The following is a 16,301-nucleotide window of genomic DNA, read 5'->3' as shown; positions in this document are numbered from 1 at the left end:
CTAACTTCTGTCACAAGTTCCATTAACCAAGAACCCATGCCTAGTGTACAAACAATTCCCGAAATTTCAACTTCTACTCCAAGTATTGTAGTGCCTCGCCGCAGTGGGAGGGTCTATCATGAGCCCGATAGATACATTGGTTTGGGGGAATCTATGGATCACTCCTCGAACAGCAATGTATCAGATCCCTGGAACTTTGCAGAGGCGCAGGCAGATGTCGATCATTGCGAATGAGTGAAAGCAATGGATTCGGAACTACAATCTATGATAGACAAAGACGTCTATGATTTGTCCGTCTTACCCGAAGGCTGTACTGCCATTGGGAGTAAGTGGATATACAAGCGTAAACGTGGACCCGATGGACGAGTTAAAGTCTTTAAAGCAAGACTAGTGGCCAAGGGGTATACCCAAAGGGAAGGTGCTGATTACGACGAGACCTTCTCCCCGGTGACCATGCTCAAATCAATCCAGATACTTTTGTCTATAGCAGCTTACATGGATTGGGATGTGTGGCAAATGAACGTTAAGACTGCGTTCTTGAACAGGAGTCTTGAGGAGACCATCTACATGGAACAACCCGAAGGATATGTCGTGAAAGGCAACAAGGAACACATGGTTTGGAAGCTTAAGAAGGTCATTTATGGCCTCAAGCAAGCATCTAGATCATGAAACCAGTGTTTCGATCAGATTGTTCATAAGTTTGGATTCGAAAAGTGCCTAAATGAAAGCTGTGTTTACAAGAAGGCTGAAAAAGGGAATGTTGTGTTCTTAGTTTTATATGTAGATGACATTCTTCTAATTGGAAACAATGAAAAGATGTTGTCATCAGTACGAACATGGTTGTCAAACCAGTTCGAGATTAAGGATATGGGAGACGCGGGACACATCCTCGGAATCAAGGTTCTTTAGAATCGTGAGAAGATGACGTTGTGCTTATCTCAAGAACCTTACATCGACACTGTACTTAGTCGCTTTAGCATGCAATATGGCAAGAAAGGTTTCTTACCTTTTAGACATGTCATCCATCTATCTCAAGAGATGTGCCCCAAAACGCCATCTGAGATAGAAGAGATGAGAATGATACCATATGCTTTGGCAGTTGGAAGTCTCATGTATGCTATGCTTTGTACAAGGCCTGATATTTGCTTTGTTGTTGGCATGGTGGCAAGATATCAGTCGAATCCGGGCCAAGGACATTGGATTGCCGTAAAGAACATACTCAAGTACCTTAAACGGACTAAGGACTATGCTCTAGTTTACAATGCAGCCGAGCTCTGCCCTTTGGGATATACTGACTCAGCTTTTCAAGTTGGTCAGGACTCGAGAAAATCTACTTCTGGATATGTGTTCACCTTAGGAAGAGGAGCCGTAATTTGGAAGAGTGTGAGAAATGCATCGCAGACTCTACCTGCAGAAGAGGCTGTATGGTTCAAGAACTTCCTTATCGACTTAGGTGTGGTTACGAATCTACCCAACAGCATCACCATTTATTGTGACAATTCTGGTGCTGTGGCGAAAGAACCACGGGCTAACGAAGCGAGCAAACACATAGAGAGGAAGTACCATATCATTAGAGATATAGTGCAGAGAGGAGACATACAAGTGGTCAAGATTGCGTCAGAGAACAACATGACAGATCCTTTTACAAAGGCATTGGCGGTGAAACCGTTCGAGCGCCATGTTGAAGGGATGGGAGTTCAACTCATTCAAGACCTCAACTCGCTTTCAGTATAAGTGAATTAGACGTAGTGCACATTTATTTTGTATACTCGAAAGCTGTTTTGAGTATAAGTGGGAGATTTTTAGAGTTTGTATACTAGAAATCACCTTTCGAGTGATTGAATACTGTAAAAACTCTATATTTTATTTTGCAATTGATGCAACAAATTATTTTTATCATAATGTTGTTATGTTTTACATTTAATGAATGCTTATTGCATATTTAAATGTATAAGCAACGTAACAAAGTCCAAGTCTTTGTTTTAGTAGACTGGTGGTGGGCGTCGTCCACTTTAAGGTAACACGATCAGTTCTGAACAAAGAAAAATAAGAATTTCACAACCAAGATAGGCCTAGACTACCTATCGTGAAAGGTTGCAATGTCAGTCCACATATTTCTATGCCTTACTGAAATAAGATGACATTGGTGTGGTATAGCACTGAATTGGATCTAACAACAAGACGAGTCTTTATGCTATCTACTGAAAGACGAGGTCTTGATAATTAATTTCTTAATCAATGTACGTTAGCATTGAGCATACGGTATTGGTTATGCACTACTTTGACTTACCAAATGGTGCGGATTTTTCGCAACCCAAGAATCCTGGTATATTGGGTAGTGGTGATTAATATCTAGCGGTGCTAGGATTGCTATTATATTGAATTGTGCGCGAGGTGAGTCTCGTTTGATAACGTGCACAAGAGGAGCTCGAAACAAGGTTTTATTATTCGGAACCTAGCTAGTTGGAGTTTGATTACTCTATGAATAATAAATAAACGTTTCTTGCTAAGTCCACTCTTGGAGTTAATAATATGTTAATTAATTAAGTTCATAGCAGACATTAATTAATTAATAGACGTTTCTATCTTAAGCACGAGAAATGAACGACAAACAAATAGTTGTAATTTCGGATTTGGATGGGCAGTGCAATATTACTTCTGTAGTGGCTGCTCGTAATATTCCAATATAAGCTTATATTAAATTGTGGGTCCAATTTAATTAGTAAGAATCTAATTGGGGGAGGCCATATCCAAATTCTTCTATACATCCCTTACTGGGCCCTATATGTGACTTGATATAAATAGGAGAATAAAGGAGACAGAAAATACACTTAATTTTTCCTCCAAAATTTTCGTCCCCCTCTCCCTGCACAAGAGGGACAATTTTTTTTCCAGCTCCCTCCGTGAGCAGTTTTTATCTTCTTTATTTAAGTCCTAGTATTCTGGTGAGATCAGCGCACACTGATATCAGTTTACAGTCCGGGAACCAGTCAGAAGATCAGTGGTTTAGTAATCAAGATCTTCACGTGGAGAAGGCGCTAGTCAACTTCGATTCTTTAGAGAATAAACGAGTTAAATTGGTTAACTCCGTAGTAAGCATGTTTTAGGTTTCAATTACGCTAAATCATGATTAAATTCAAGTTATGAGCATGATACATGTGAGAATTACGCGAATAGATTTTGTCTAAATAATCTGCTAAATAGATCAAGATATTATGTGATCAAACAAGTGCACGCTTCCGCTGCCAACCCCTTCACCATAAGCGAGCCTCACTTTCAACAACATCATTACACTCAAATTTTACTACTCCTTTCGTCCGTGAAATGTTATCCAGTTTTGTCATTTTAGTCCGTCCGTGGAAAGTTGTTTACTTTGCTTTTTTTTGGTAAATGGACCTCACTTTCCACTAATTCTTTAGAGCATCCACAACCGTGCTCTTGCCAGCGAGCACGGTTGTGGGCCCGACGCCACTATTCCTGCCTGCTCTCTAGCAAGAGCACAACACCCATAGTTGTGCTCTTCCGCAAGGACGAGCACAATTCAATTTAAAATTCAATTAAACAAAAACATTTCCATAATATTAAAATTCATTAAAAAACTACAATAAATATTACAAATTACAAATAAAATAAAAAAGACATAATTAAAATCCTAAAAATTTAAAATTACATAATTAAAAGATTGAGAATGGATATGAGAGAATGAAGGTGAGAATGGATATGGGAGAATGAATATGAGAATTGTGTAGTTTGATGTGAATTTTTGGGTGTGAAAGTGGGGGTATTTATAGATGAAAGTGTGTATTTTGGGGGGGGGGGGGAATAAAAAAAATTAAAAAAGTGGTAAAAAACGGATATATTTTTTTTGGGAAGTGAATTTTTTTTTCAGTCGTTTTTTTAATTAAAACCGATTTTTAATAAAAAAATTCCAAAGGCAACGGCATATCAATCGCCGTTCGCCACGTGTCCTGCTCGCTGGCACGGCGCTGCTCGATGCATCGAGCAGCGCCGTGCCATCAGCGCGGACGGACGCAGGGCCCGGCGCCACCGTTGTGCATACTCTTAAACTCACATTCTATTATAAAACTAATATATAAATGTGGGACCCTCATTTCACTAACTTTTTCAACTCACTTTTCTTCACATTTCTTAAAACTGTGTCGAGTCAAACTTGAACAATGTTTTATGGACTGATGGAGTATAAAACTATTGGAATATATACTCCCTCCATCGCATAGAAATAGACCATTTGGATCGACACGAGTTTTAATACATAATTGGTAAAGTAAGAGAGAATAGGAAAATTAGTTGAAATTATGTAGTGGATAGTGGGACCCATAAATAGTAAAATAAAAGAGAAGGGGAAAAAGGTTGCTATAAATGGATATGGACTATTTCTAGGGGACGGACGAAAAGGAAAATATGGTCTATTTCTATGGGACGGGGGGAGTATAAAAGTGGGATCCATATTCCACTATCTCATTTCTCCATTTTTCTTCGCAGCGTCAAACAATTTCTTAAAATCTGTGCCACTTCAAGATGAGACTATAAATGGTGGACGGAGAGAGTATTTAATACTACCTTCATCCATTAAAAATAGAAACTATTTCCATTTTGGGATGTCCCTTAAAGATAGAATTTTTCTAAACTTTCTATTTTAGGATGTGAACCCAACAATCCACTAACACTACTTCAAATACTTTTTCTCTTCCCCTCTCACTTATTTTTCATTTCCTCTTTCTTACTTTACCAATTCTTTTCTTTTACTTACCAATTATTCATTAAAACACGTGTGTTTCAAATGTTTCTATTTTCAAGGACGGGGTAACTAGTATAAAAATTGCAAACACGTATCAACAATAATAGTACTCTCTCCGTCCAACTAAGTTGGGTCACTTTTTTGGACACATAAATTACGAAATTGTATTGAATGAGGTTAATGATAATAAAATAAAATAAGAGAGAGGAAAAAGTAGAAAGATAAGAGAAAATAAAGTATGTGATGGAGTAAAGTAAAAATGATTAGATCTTTTGTTTTTCTTCAAAAAAGGGAAATGATTCAACTTTGTTGAACGTCCCAAAAAGAAATGGAGTATGACTCAACTTAGTTGGCATAGAGGGAGTATCATATACTCCCTTCGTTCCATAGTAATGGAGTCATTTTGTCATTTTGATAAGTTCCATAGTAGTAAAGTCATTTCTTTTTTTAATAAAACTCAACACATTTTTCTCACTTACTTACTCTCTCTTACTTTATTCTCTATTTATCTCTCTACCTTTTTCATTTCCTACTTTATTATTCTTTTAATTAACGAGGGGAGAGGAGATGTAGCAACTTTCCAAATACTTGTGCAACAAGATCCATTTCTTGTTGATCAAGTTTCATTCGCTCGTTCAAGAAATCTCCTTCACACAGCAACACTGGCGGGAAAAGTGGCAATCGTGGAAGAGTTGTTGAGGATAAACTCAGAGCTAGCTCGAGATGTCAACTCCAAAAGGTTGTCATCTCTTCACATTGCAGCTACAGAAGGGCACGTTGAGATTTCCGAAAAATTGTTATCTGTAGGCCCTGAGATGCTATGGTGGCTCGACGACCAAGGCATGAATCCAGTCTATATTGTAGCCATGAGAGGGCATGTTGGGATCTTGGAGGTTCTGCTTGAACATGACTTGTCTCCTGGTAGGGAGAGACTGCATCGCGGTCACACCGTGTTGCACTTGTGTGCAAAAACATAATCAGGTTCAGAATACTGACTAAGTAAATACATCTTAGACACTTACGTAAAATAAAAATAATTTATAGGGGAAAAGTAAATACGAAGTGAAAAATTTTCCTCGAAATTGTTGAAGCCAATAACAGAATCTACATCTATAATAACTATGATGGTGAAAACACCAAAATGTGAATCTAACTTGCCAACTGAGTGAGAGGAAGTGCCCATCAAAAGTCTTATGCAGTCAATTGCTATGAATAGCAAATCACATGACCGTCCATATCTCAAAATTTAACATCACTAGAGTAGTTTTAATTTGAAACTCTATCAAGAAGTTACAAATATAAATCTGGTAAATAGTTCAAGCTATTACTAGTGTTATCCTACTTGAGCTGTTGGCTGGAGAGTGGATATGGTGGTGGATGTGGAACATCGGGGCTCGATTGTGCTGGAAATGACTGCTGCTGTGGCAGGGGCGGATGACAACTTAGGGGTTGTCGCAAACTGTGGTTTTGGTTGTGGCACAACAGCAGAAGGTGGAACCACAAGTAACGGATCGTCCTGACGATGAGGGGGTGACAGTGGCAGAGGGCATGGATGCAACACGGGTGTTGGAGCTCTCGCTGCCTGAACAGTTGAAATCTTAACGGGTGAAGGCAAAGACAGGAGTTACTATCGGTAGACCGTATGGCAAGGGGACGCTGCATGCACTCGCAGACAGTGATCACTGTTTGGAGGACGTAGAGAACGTACAGATTAAATCAAATATGTTGAAGATTCAAATCTACTAAAGATAAACATGGCAATAATAACAAACTCCTAGGATAAAGGTAACGCCTGAATACATGGACATCTTTATTCTCGATCTGTATCAAGAGCACACCTTAAACGCTAAGAACTCGTGTTCATCCGTTGCTCCTCTCTACGTAATTTGTTTGTCTTCAACACGGTATGATGCTTATACATTAATTCTGCAACTGAATGGTGCCCAAAGAAGTGTGAATTCTTGAGTATCATATCACCTGTAGTTGAATCAACAGCATAACCTTGACCAGGCATCCACTGTAGCAAATGAAGAAGCAGGTCTTTCTTTTCCGGTTGCTCAATGTAACGGGAAATGGCCAAGTGAAATATATCCTGAAACAGATGTGGCAATAAATGACTAAATCTTCATCCAAAATGTGAAAGTGAAACAGACAATGAATAACAGAAACTTATTTTTCATACTCGAAATACCAAAATTCAATGTGGCGTAGAATTAAGACCTGTACTACACTTGAGTATGCAATGGGGTATTTGTACATGCTTAAGATAAGACAGAACAGGTAAAGGAGCAGGCATAGAAGCACATTTTTCCATGGCGATATATGACTACCTGATCAATCTTGTAGTTTGAGTTGTGAATAGACTTGATCACATCATTTACTAAGTTTATGTTGCCGTTCCTCATAAAGGAGATAGCAAACTTCTTAATGGCTGGCTTAGGGATTAACTCTGCATTATCCTGATGAAATGAAAGAGCAATAAATACATAGGGCACAGAGAACGATTATCAATTTAGATACTCAAAACAGAATTCGTACCTTCACAACTAGATATGCATCTTTAAGAAGTCCACCTGAAAGTAAAATGTGTAAAATTTTTCCATGAATGGCCTTATCCATCGTTCTCTTGCTATATTTCAGCATAGTGTATACTGAAAATGCTTCTGAATATGCACCCATTGAACCGAGAGATTTCATCAAAGAGACACAGAGATCCTGCAAAGATAAAAACTTCAAATAAATGTGGAGCTAATTCAATGAGTTGTACTATTCTTAGCATGTCCTATCATCGTAGCTGGAGTCATTTCCATCATCTTTACATTGTTCGATCTTTGAGCAGTTACTGCTTCACCACATGTAGGATTATACTCATTCAATCATGAGATGACAATTATCGGCGAAGTAAATGGTGAGGAAAGACCAAAGTAAAATTTGAATATTGTAATGATATTATTCTGTAGATCAAACCTCTTAAAGTAATGAACAAGTAACAAAATCAACCAAATATAATAGTTTCTCATCCTTCAAATAATTGTATAACTCAACTAATAGTCTCCCAAGCCTATTTCTGAATCACTGGGGCAACAAAAAAATTAAGGAAACAAACTTCATTCGTATAGCAAACGGATTTGGAGATTTGGATTTGATGGGATGATTTAGAGGACCTTTTTATAAAATCCAGAAAAAATCCCCCCTCAATGATAATTTAAAATATTTATCAAACTCATTGTAAACAAGTTCACTGAATTTGCTGTTGCGAATATAAGTCCTCAACTCTATATCTGTTATTTGTAATTTTACAGATTGTTCAGGACAAACGCAAACATTTCACCAATTTTCTCAAAAAACCAGCTTCTTAGCGTGGTCCCTAAATGAGAAGAACACGCACAACAGGTGAGCATATTGATTATGCCTCAGGTAAAAGCTACAAGAACAAATAAAATCATTTGGGGCTCAGAAAACAGTACTTCTATTCTGCGGCATACAAACTATTACCTCCAGAGGCTGGTGACCTTTGCTGTGCATATCCTCCATCGTACGATAGGCAAGTAAATACAGCTGCTCCTTGCAGAAATATTTTATTAAAATTTTAAAGGTACTCCAGTCAGGACTAATTGCTGACTCATCCATTTTCTTCATCATCTTCATTACATTCTCCATGTCACCTGATCTACAATAGGCACACAGCATTGAATTCAAAATAACCACATCGTATTTGTCATACTTCATCTCAAATTCACTAGCCAACTGTTTTGCTTCATCAATCAGTTTGCCACGGCAGAGGGCTGAAATCATAATGCTGTAGGAGTAACCATCTACAAGTGTTTTGAGCCAAGATTGTAATTAGTATGGTATGGTAGGTAACTCCAAAAGGAGATTCAGAAATGTAAAATAATAAAAAAACTAAAATACATGTCCACATCGTGAAATTATTCTGCATTTCAAACTACATAGAAACAAATAGAGAATTTGCAACATTTTAAAATAGTCTCCACACCTTCAGACCATTACTAGAGAATTTGCTGCTGATGGCTATTCTAATATGTACGTTAAATCTTGTGAATTGTGATCATAAAGATTTTAAATTTCTGGTTCTTATATCTGTTCCAAACAAAGTTCAAGAAACAACCATGTTGAAGATCTAGTAAAGATGAAAGATTAAATCACTCAACGAAATTTTCTAAACCTATTTGGTTTCAGGCTGTGAGGTTAGTGGGCGTTACAAATATAATTTGTTTCCTAATACCAGACATAAAGTTTCTACCGTTTCCATGCTTACCATTTTTCACTTCCTTTCTCCTCATTTCATCGAAAACTATTTTAGCCTCTATAAGTTTCCCAGACTTAGCAAGGCCATCCATCAGCAAACAGTATGGCATCTGCAAAGATAGTGTCAGATAAGTTAGCGAAGGCTGTAGAAGCTCCCCAATTTGACTGCGAAATCTAAAGTTGCCCCAATTGCAGCATGATGCAATTGCAGTGATAAAAAAAGTACTCCCACAAAAGATGTCACATTTCCTTTTTTGAAAAAAGTTCTCTCTCACATTAATATAAATATACTATTTTCTCTCTCCACTTAATATACAAAATAACATCTCCTAAAATCCTGTGTCATTATCCAAGTGTGCCATCTATTATGGGACGGAGGGAGTACAATTTTTAAAGATATTACAAACTAAAACATAATGTTGTAAAGCAAATAGCCACTCTTACAATTTCACCCTTATCATAATAATGCACAGCCACGAAGCTCCTTAGTCTTGACTTGACCCAATTTTGCCTACAATTCACAACCATGAAGCTTCTTAGTCATGAATTGATCATATTGATCCTACCATTCATGGCCAAAATGCTTTATAGTTGTGAATTTACACTATTTTGCTACAATCTACCACCACAAAGCTTCTTAGTCATGAATTGACTCATTTTGCCACAATTCACATGATCGAAGCTTCTTATGCGTGAATTAATGCTATTGCACACAAATTAAGAAGTACATTTAGCCAAAATGGCCATTTTTATCTTTGTTGCTATTTTTTATCTATATAAATGCAAATTGGTATCATTATATATTAGCTCATTTAATAATCACTACATCACAGGCACGCACAAACATACATGCAGATCATTTTGAACTTCAATAGAAACACAAAATGGATGCAAAAAGTAGATTCATTGTCACCTCATCTTCAGCATGGCCTAAAGCTTGCAGTTCATCTAGCAATTCTCTCGATTTCTCGAATAGCCCTGCTCTAACATATACTTTCAGCAGAGTTGTGAGAATGACCTGAAAAAAAAGATAAGAGTTTCAGAGCACAAATAATAAGCTCGAGTTACCTACAAAGGCTGATAACAATTTTGTCAATCTCGTTTGGCGGCTTATGGCGGTCTACCTGAAAACCGCCACAGGAATATGGCGTATCGGTATGGCGAGATATGGCGGTCAGTAATCAAATAAATAAAATAACACTTATAGTACTATATTTAATCCAAAAAATTAGAAAATAATAAAAACATAACATCTAAAACTCTTAAAACAATTAATAAAGCATAAAATGGTGGTGGAAATATGATTTACTTTTTATATTTTGACTTAATTAATTAACCTTTTAATTTAAAATTGGGTCGGGTATGGGCCAACGGTCGGTCTGTAAGGGTTAATTGGGCCAGTCTCTAGTTATTGGGCTGAATAGTCAAAATTGGAGATTAAAAGGTCAAAATTAGAGGTAAATAGTCAAAATCAACGCAATGCCGGGATATGGCGACGCCACAGAAAGATGCCATAAATCGGCGTGGCGATGGCGTTTCCATCGCCGAACGCTATGCAATAGCACTATATCCCCGCTATATCCGCTATTTGACAACATTGGCTGATAATAATTATAGTTTGCTATATCAATGATAATATTACAATAAAGACTAAGTAGGGCCCTCAACTTTAGCGAGAAAGGGAGCAATAAAATAAGTTAATGCTTTCTGCCTTGCTTGCTGATACCAATTATTTCCCTTTCTTCCCATATCTCCAATCGTAAGGTTAATACGTGCACAAAGATACTCGATGAAATTTTTCTACATCATTTACTTTTAATAGACATGAACTGAGATTAATTCTCTGCAATAAACAATATTACCAGCACATAGTCATATAATTGGATAAGGTCTGCACAATAAAGGCTGGGAATTCAGAAATACACCTTGTTCAAAGTTAATCCTGCAGATCTCATGTCTTGAATTACTTTATCAGCCTTCTTATAATTCCCATCAATAGCATATGCATTTAACAAAGAGCTGTAGTGAAAGACATTAGGTGAATTTCCTTCCGACTTCATCTCATCAAAGTATTTTTCCGCTTCATCACATTGATTATTTGAAGCACAAACTGATATTAGCGTTCCGTACAATACATCATCCATACTCAATCCCCTGGACTTCATTTCATGGACCAGTTCCATTGCCTTAGAGTAACCACCTTTGACCTTGGCACAACCCGAAAGTAGCTAAAATGATGAAAATAAAAATTGTGAGGTCATATGAAAACTGAAGAACTCCACAAACAGCCATTTGATAAAAACAAGAAATTGTTAAATTTCTTACCTATCTGAATATATTTTACAAGCAGCTATGGTATCAACTCTCTTGGGCATGTGAGTTCATAATTTAAAATTTTTATTAATATATTGGGTACTCTTGCACTATGTGAATAACAACATGAGAAAAAGTGTTGGCTGCATATGACTATTTAATCCACGTCGCCTTTTATTTGTAATGATACATCCGTCCTTTAAAAATAGAAACTATTTCCATTTTGGTCCATCCCTTATAATTAGAAACTTTCTATTTAAGAAACTTTTTTATTTTCTAATGAGGTGGGACCTATTCTCCATTAACAAGATTTCAATCACACTTTCTTTCTATATCTCACTTACTTTACCGATTGTGCATTAAAACCCGTGCCGTTTCAAAAGTTTTTATTCTTAAAAGACAGGTGGTGTTAAACATAGAGTAACATACCGTACTATAAGTTATAATATCAGGTATGAGACCAGCTTGCTTCATTTGATTAAATAGCTTGAGGCTGCTGTTGAACTTGCCACATTTAATTAGACAACTTAATGTGGAGTTACAAACAGATACATTGCTCTTTGTAGAGTCATCTTTGATGCTATTATATATCTCTAAGGCCTTCGCAGCATTAGAATCCCTCCCCACAAACTTTATATAACTGCTGTAGGAAGCAATATTAGTTTTTCCATGACGCCGCATCCAATCAAAAAGCTGCAAAAATGCCAAGTAGCATATTATAACAACAAGATGATGAGTTTTCCCTTCATTGTAAACCGTTTTGATCAGAAAAGAGTGTCAGTAGGAGAAACCCCTCATAAAAGCACATATAAACTGATATGGCATAACATTGGATCATATGATTCATATCTATCAAGTAGAATATGATAGTACAAGATACCCATAAATCAGGAAAGAAAAATCTCCACAGCAACAGCCTCAAATTTTTGCTCAAGGAAACCAAAACTTAAGGGTAAAATGAAAATCTGAAAGACAAGGTATAACAACAACATTCTAATCATTTTATAACAAAATGCGAACATCTCAAATGCCAAATCTGTAAACAGGTATTAAACGGTGCATGCTATTTTGCATATGATTTATTAGTTGTTCAACCATATATACATTGATTGGACTACTAAAAAATATTTATGATTTCAATGGCCGTCTGGTTTACGCCAAAAGACTCATTGTTTCCCAGTCTGCATCAACAGTATCTATATACTACACACAAAGTGAACTTAGACATTTTATGCACAAGTTATATAACAAATACACCACCATAATGTTGAAGCTATCAGCATAAGTCTGTGCTCAAAGTTTGTGTTATTAAGAAAAAGTTAAAAGGAATATTTTATTTCACTACAACACACTAACTAATCAAGAAAGTGAAAATTGCTTTATTGACATCAGTAATCACTAATCACTAATCAGAGCAAACAATACAGTCAGCAAATTCATTATTAAATCCCAATGCCTACATGCCATGGGGAGAGAAACAATTGACAAGCATGTGCATCAAAATACTGTGAACAAGATATGCTACACGGATGAAAGAAAGATATAACAGCACATTTGCAATCAATTAGAACCTGAGAGACATCCTTCCATCTGTTAAACTTCCCAAAATAACGCAATATGATATTCAGATCTTGCACTCTCAACGCCTCTCCTGACCTGCAAGCAGAATGACATGTTATACTTCTGCTTTTGTTTGGTTTAAGGTGAGGTGAACATTCACTTAATGAGCATAGCCGAGGGAATGCTCCCATCATGGCACCCCAATTTGGGCGAACGTATATAAAGAGGTAAACAACATATTAGTGATAAACATGGCGACTGTAGTGAGAAAAATTCACATTTCCCGCAGTATCTTAGTGTATTAGATGAAAAAAGACTTATGTGAATATTGTAAATCGCCGGTATAGTAATTAGCTAAGGATATTCTCCTATAACAATATATGATGTTAACAATGACAAATCAGTCTATAGTTCAAATTGAGCATAGAAAATCGTTTGGGAAGACAATGGAGTAAATACCTAGTTCTAAAAATACAAGACTAACTCTTAATTTTTTCGAATTTCAGCTTCATAATACCACCAAACAATTAATAAATATTGGCAGATATCAAGGAAAGAAACAATTCTGAGGCTATACATTCAGTTGCCAAAAAAAGGTTTTTTAACAAGAAAACAGCAACGATAAGAAACAAACACCTTAAGAGAGCAGACTCCAAATCAGAAGAATCTTGAATATCTCGAATTGCAGATTCTCTTGTTTCCTTAGATACTTTTCTGAGTGCGTTCGCTGATTTGGTCCAAACTTGGGGATGTACTGAAGCATCATTAGAACAAATTGGATTTGCAATACGCACCGGTGTAGTGGCCGCGATCTGGTTGGTATTATTGATGGTTGAATTGAAACGAAATACAGGTTGAAAGCCGTGTCCCAACACCGAAGACAACTCCATCGCAATGAGATGAAATGATGTGATGGAGTATGGACAATCTATATATATATATATATATATATATATATATATATATATATATATCTATATCTATATCTATATCTATACTAATCTAAAGTGCCGGTGAGCGCGGCGGCGAGGTGGGTGAGGCGGTAAGGGGTAGAGAAGAGGATGTGGTGCGGGCAGCAACGAGCCAGCGCGGCGGAGGCAACGTGGGTGAGGCGGTAAAGAGGGAGAGATAGGAATGGGTGAGAGCAGAGTGGTGAGCGGCGAGGGTGAGTGATAGTTTGGGCTTTTTGTATTAAATTCAATAATTTAGGCTTTTAACGATATAGAAAATTTAATTTGGATTTTTAATATGCTGCTGTCTATAAATTAAATTTATTTATATTTAAGTATATTAGTTTGGGTAAATATACTAAAATTATTAAACTTAGTATCCGAGTTGATTTTGATTTATTCTACTTGGCTATTGGTGTATATAACTTTGAGTCCTATTTTTTTATGTTTCTTAAAATATTATAATTATGAATATGATCACGTATTAAATTTACTTTTGGTAAAAATGAATTTATTAATTGCTTGCTTGACGCATATAGTAACAGACAAGAAGCAAAATGCATGATACCAACAAGCTCCAACTTCTATGCATGCACTATTCATGATCAAAGTAGTAATCCCATTAACCACAACTAATTTATAACATAAGACCGATGCAACCTGCAGAAAAATAAGAATTTGCATCTCAGAAAATGTTTATTACCTCTGCAGATACAAGTTGGGCCAACGGTATCTCCCCATTCGCCGCCTTCTATGAATATGGAGTAGTTATTGCTATCACCATCGCCTTGTTGGTACTTGTATATTTCTTTTCTTCCGCCAAAACCCGTCCTATTTACCTAATAGACTTCTGCTGCTACCTACCACCTCCTAATCTTCGTGCCACGGCAGCTAACTATATAGAACACTTTGAACTATGTGCTGCTCATGAGAGAGAAGCTATCGACTTCCAAACCAAGATGATCAAAAGATCAGCCATTGGTTGTGAGGCATGTCTTCCTGTTTCAGTGCATCAAATCCCACCTGATAAATCTCTTAGCTGCACCCAAGAAGAAACAGAAACAGTTCTTTTCACGGTTGTGAAAGACCTCCTCAGCAAGCAAAGTATCAACCCCAAAAGCGTTGACATTCTAGTAACCAACTGTAGCATCTTCTGTCCCACACCATCCATTACAGCTATGATCATAAACAAGTTTGGGTTCAGAAGCAATATCAAGAGTGTCAGCCTCAGTGGAATGGGATGCAGTGCTGGCCTTGTGGCCATTGGTTTAGCAAAAGATCTTTTGAGAGTACAAGGCAACTCGTTGGCTCTGGTTCTCAGCATGGAAGCAGTGACCCCTAGTGGCTATGATGGTAGCATCAGGTCCATGCTTTTAGCCAACACGCTTTTTCGTATGGGAGGCGGTGCTGTCTTGTTGTCGAACAAGAAGCAAGACATGTTAAGAGCCAAATACAAACTTCGCTATCTCTTACGAACACATATGGGGTCAGATGATGAGTCATACCACTCAGTCATCCAGAAAGAAGATGGAGCAGGCTCAGTAGGTGTTGCACTATCGAGATCTCTTCTACATGTCGCAGCAAATGCCCTGAAAATAAATTTAACAGAATTAGGCCCTTCTTGCTTACCACTTTCAGAGCAGCTTCTGTATGGATGGTCAGTCTTGCAAGGGAAATTTCAGAATGCAGCAACAAAGCGGGAAGTATACGTACCAAACTTCAAGAAGGCGTTTGAGCATTTCTGCATACATGCAGGTGGAAGGGCAATCGTTGATGCTGTGGAGGAAAGGCTAAGGTTGAAAAAAGAAGATGGAGAAGCATCTAGGATGACGCTCCACAGATTCGGCAACACTTCATCTTCTTCTGTTTGGTACGAGTTGAGCTATCTGGAGGCGAAAGGCAGGATTAGAAAGGGTGACCGGGTGTGGCAAATTGCATTTGGTAGTGGCTTCAAATGCAATAGTGCAGTTTGGGAATGCATATCCGAACTCGATCATAACATCCGAAATGCTTGGTCAAGTAGCATACATTTGTACCCAGTTCAGATCCCTGATGTAATAGATCACTAATGAGCCCTTGATGCCTGCTAATCTTTTAAACTTGCAATGTTTCATAATTCATAGATGCAACATCAATGCAGATTAGAAACACCAGAACGCCTTACAGAAACAATCAATTCTAAGATGTTATATCAAGCATCCTATTTGGGAATTAATGTAATCATAGATATTTATCAAGTCATTATAAGTCAAATGTACATTGTACAAGCATTGGGTGCTCCACAACAAGACACTTAAGAACTTTCCCTCTACCATCTAACTTAGTGCTCCCAAAAGTTTTATGCACGTGCACACAAAACAGACACACACTAGTTGACCTGGGATGCAACATCTGCATCGCTCTCTGAAAACATTATTTTAGCAATTTATAGTTCTGCGGGCATTAGTTTG

At 37.2% G+C, this 16,301-nt stretch overlaps 2 protein-coding genes across 2 annotated transcripts; one reads left to right on the top strand and one right to left on the bottom strand.

Annotated features, from left to right (window-relative positions):
* Nucleotides 1-5,935: 5,935 nt before the first annotated feature.
* On the bottom strand, nt 5,936-13,834 carry LOC121765950 (pentatricopeptide repeat-containing protein At1g10910, chloroplastic-like). Its single transcript, XM_042162248.1, has 11 exons — nt 13,538-13,834; nt 12,913-12,997; nt 11,771-12,034; nt 10,954-11,256; nt 9,942-10,046; nt 9,039-9,138; nt 8,255-8,574; nt 7,298-7,474; nt 7,090-7,218; nt 6,598-6,851; nt 5,936-6,441 (listed from the first exon to the last, which is right to left on the bottom strand). Exons 1-10 carry the CDS (start codon nt 13,789-13,791, stop codon nt 6,606-6,608), a joined length of 1,983 nt encoding a protein of 660 aa, XP_042018182.1. The 5' UTR covers nt 13,792-13,834; the 3' UTR covers nt 5,936-6,441; nt 6,598-6,605.
* Nucleotides 13,835-14,543: 709 nt separating this feature from the next.
* On the top strand, nt 14,544-15,937 carry LOC121764300 (3-ketoacyl-CoA synthase 7-like). The gene has a single exon (XM_042160345.1). The coding sequence runs from the start codon at nt 14,544-14,546 to the stop codon at nt 15,918-15,920; it is 1,377 nt and encodes a 458-aa protein (XP_042016279.1). The 3' UTR covers nt 15,921-15,937.
* The last annotated feature ends 364 nt before the right edge of the window (nt 15,938-16,301 follow it).

Source organism: Salvia splendens, chromosome 14 (genome assembly GCF_004379255.2).
Source record: "Salvia splendens isolate huo1 chromosome 14, SspV2, whole genome shotgun sequence".
Lineage (NCBI taxonomy): Eukaryota > Viridiplantae > Streptophyta > Magnoliopsida > Lamiales > Lamiaceae > Salvia > Salvia splendens.
The sequence above is the reverse complement of the archived record's forward strand: the minus strand, read 5'-3'. Positions and strand labels throughout refer to the sequence as shown.

What these genes read in the sequence shown, in the direction of transcription:
- LOC121764300 (XM_042160345.1), top strand. Translation starts at nt 14,544, where the DNA reads ATGTTTATTACCTCTGCAGATACAAGTTGGGCCAACGGTATCTCCCCA.
- LOC121765950 (XM_042162248.1), bottom strand. Translation starts at nt 13,791, where the DNA reads ATGGAGTTGTCTTCGGTGTTGGGACACGGCTTTCAACCTGTATTTCGT. An exon ending in GATGGAAGGATGTCTCTCAG is followed by an intron (nt 12,035 to 12,912) that starts GTTCTAATTGAT and finishes GCATTTTTGCAG; the next exon opens with CTTTTTGATTGGATGCGGCG. An exon ending in CAAACTACAAGATTGATCAG is followed by an intron (nt 6,852 to 7,089) that starts GTAGTCATATAT and finishes CATCTGTTTCAG; the next exon opens with GATATATTTCACTTGGCCAT.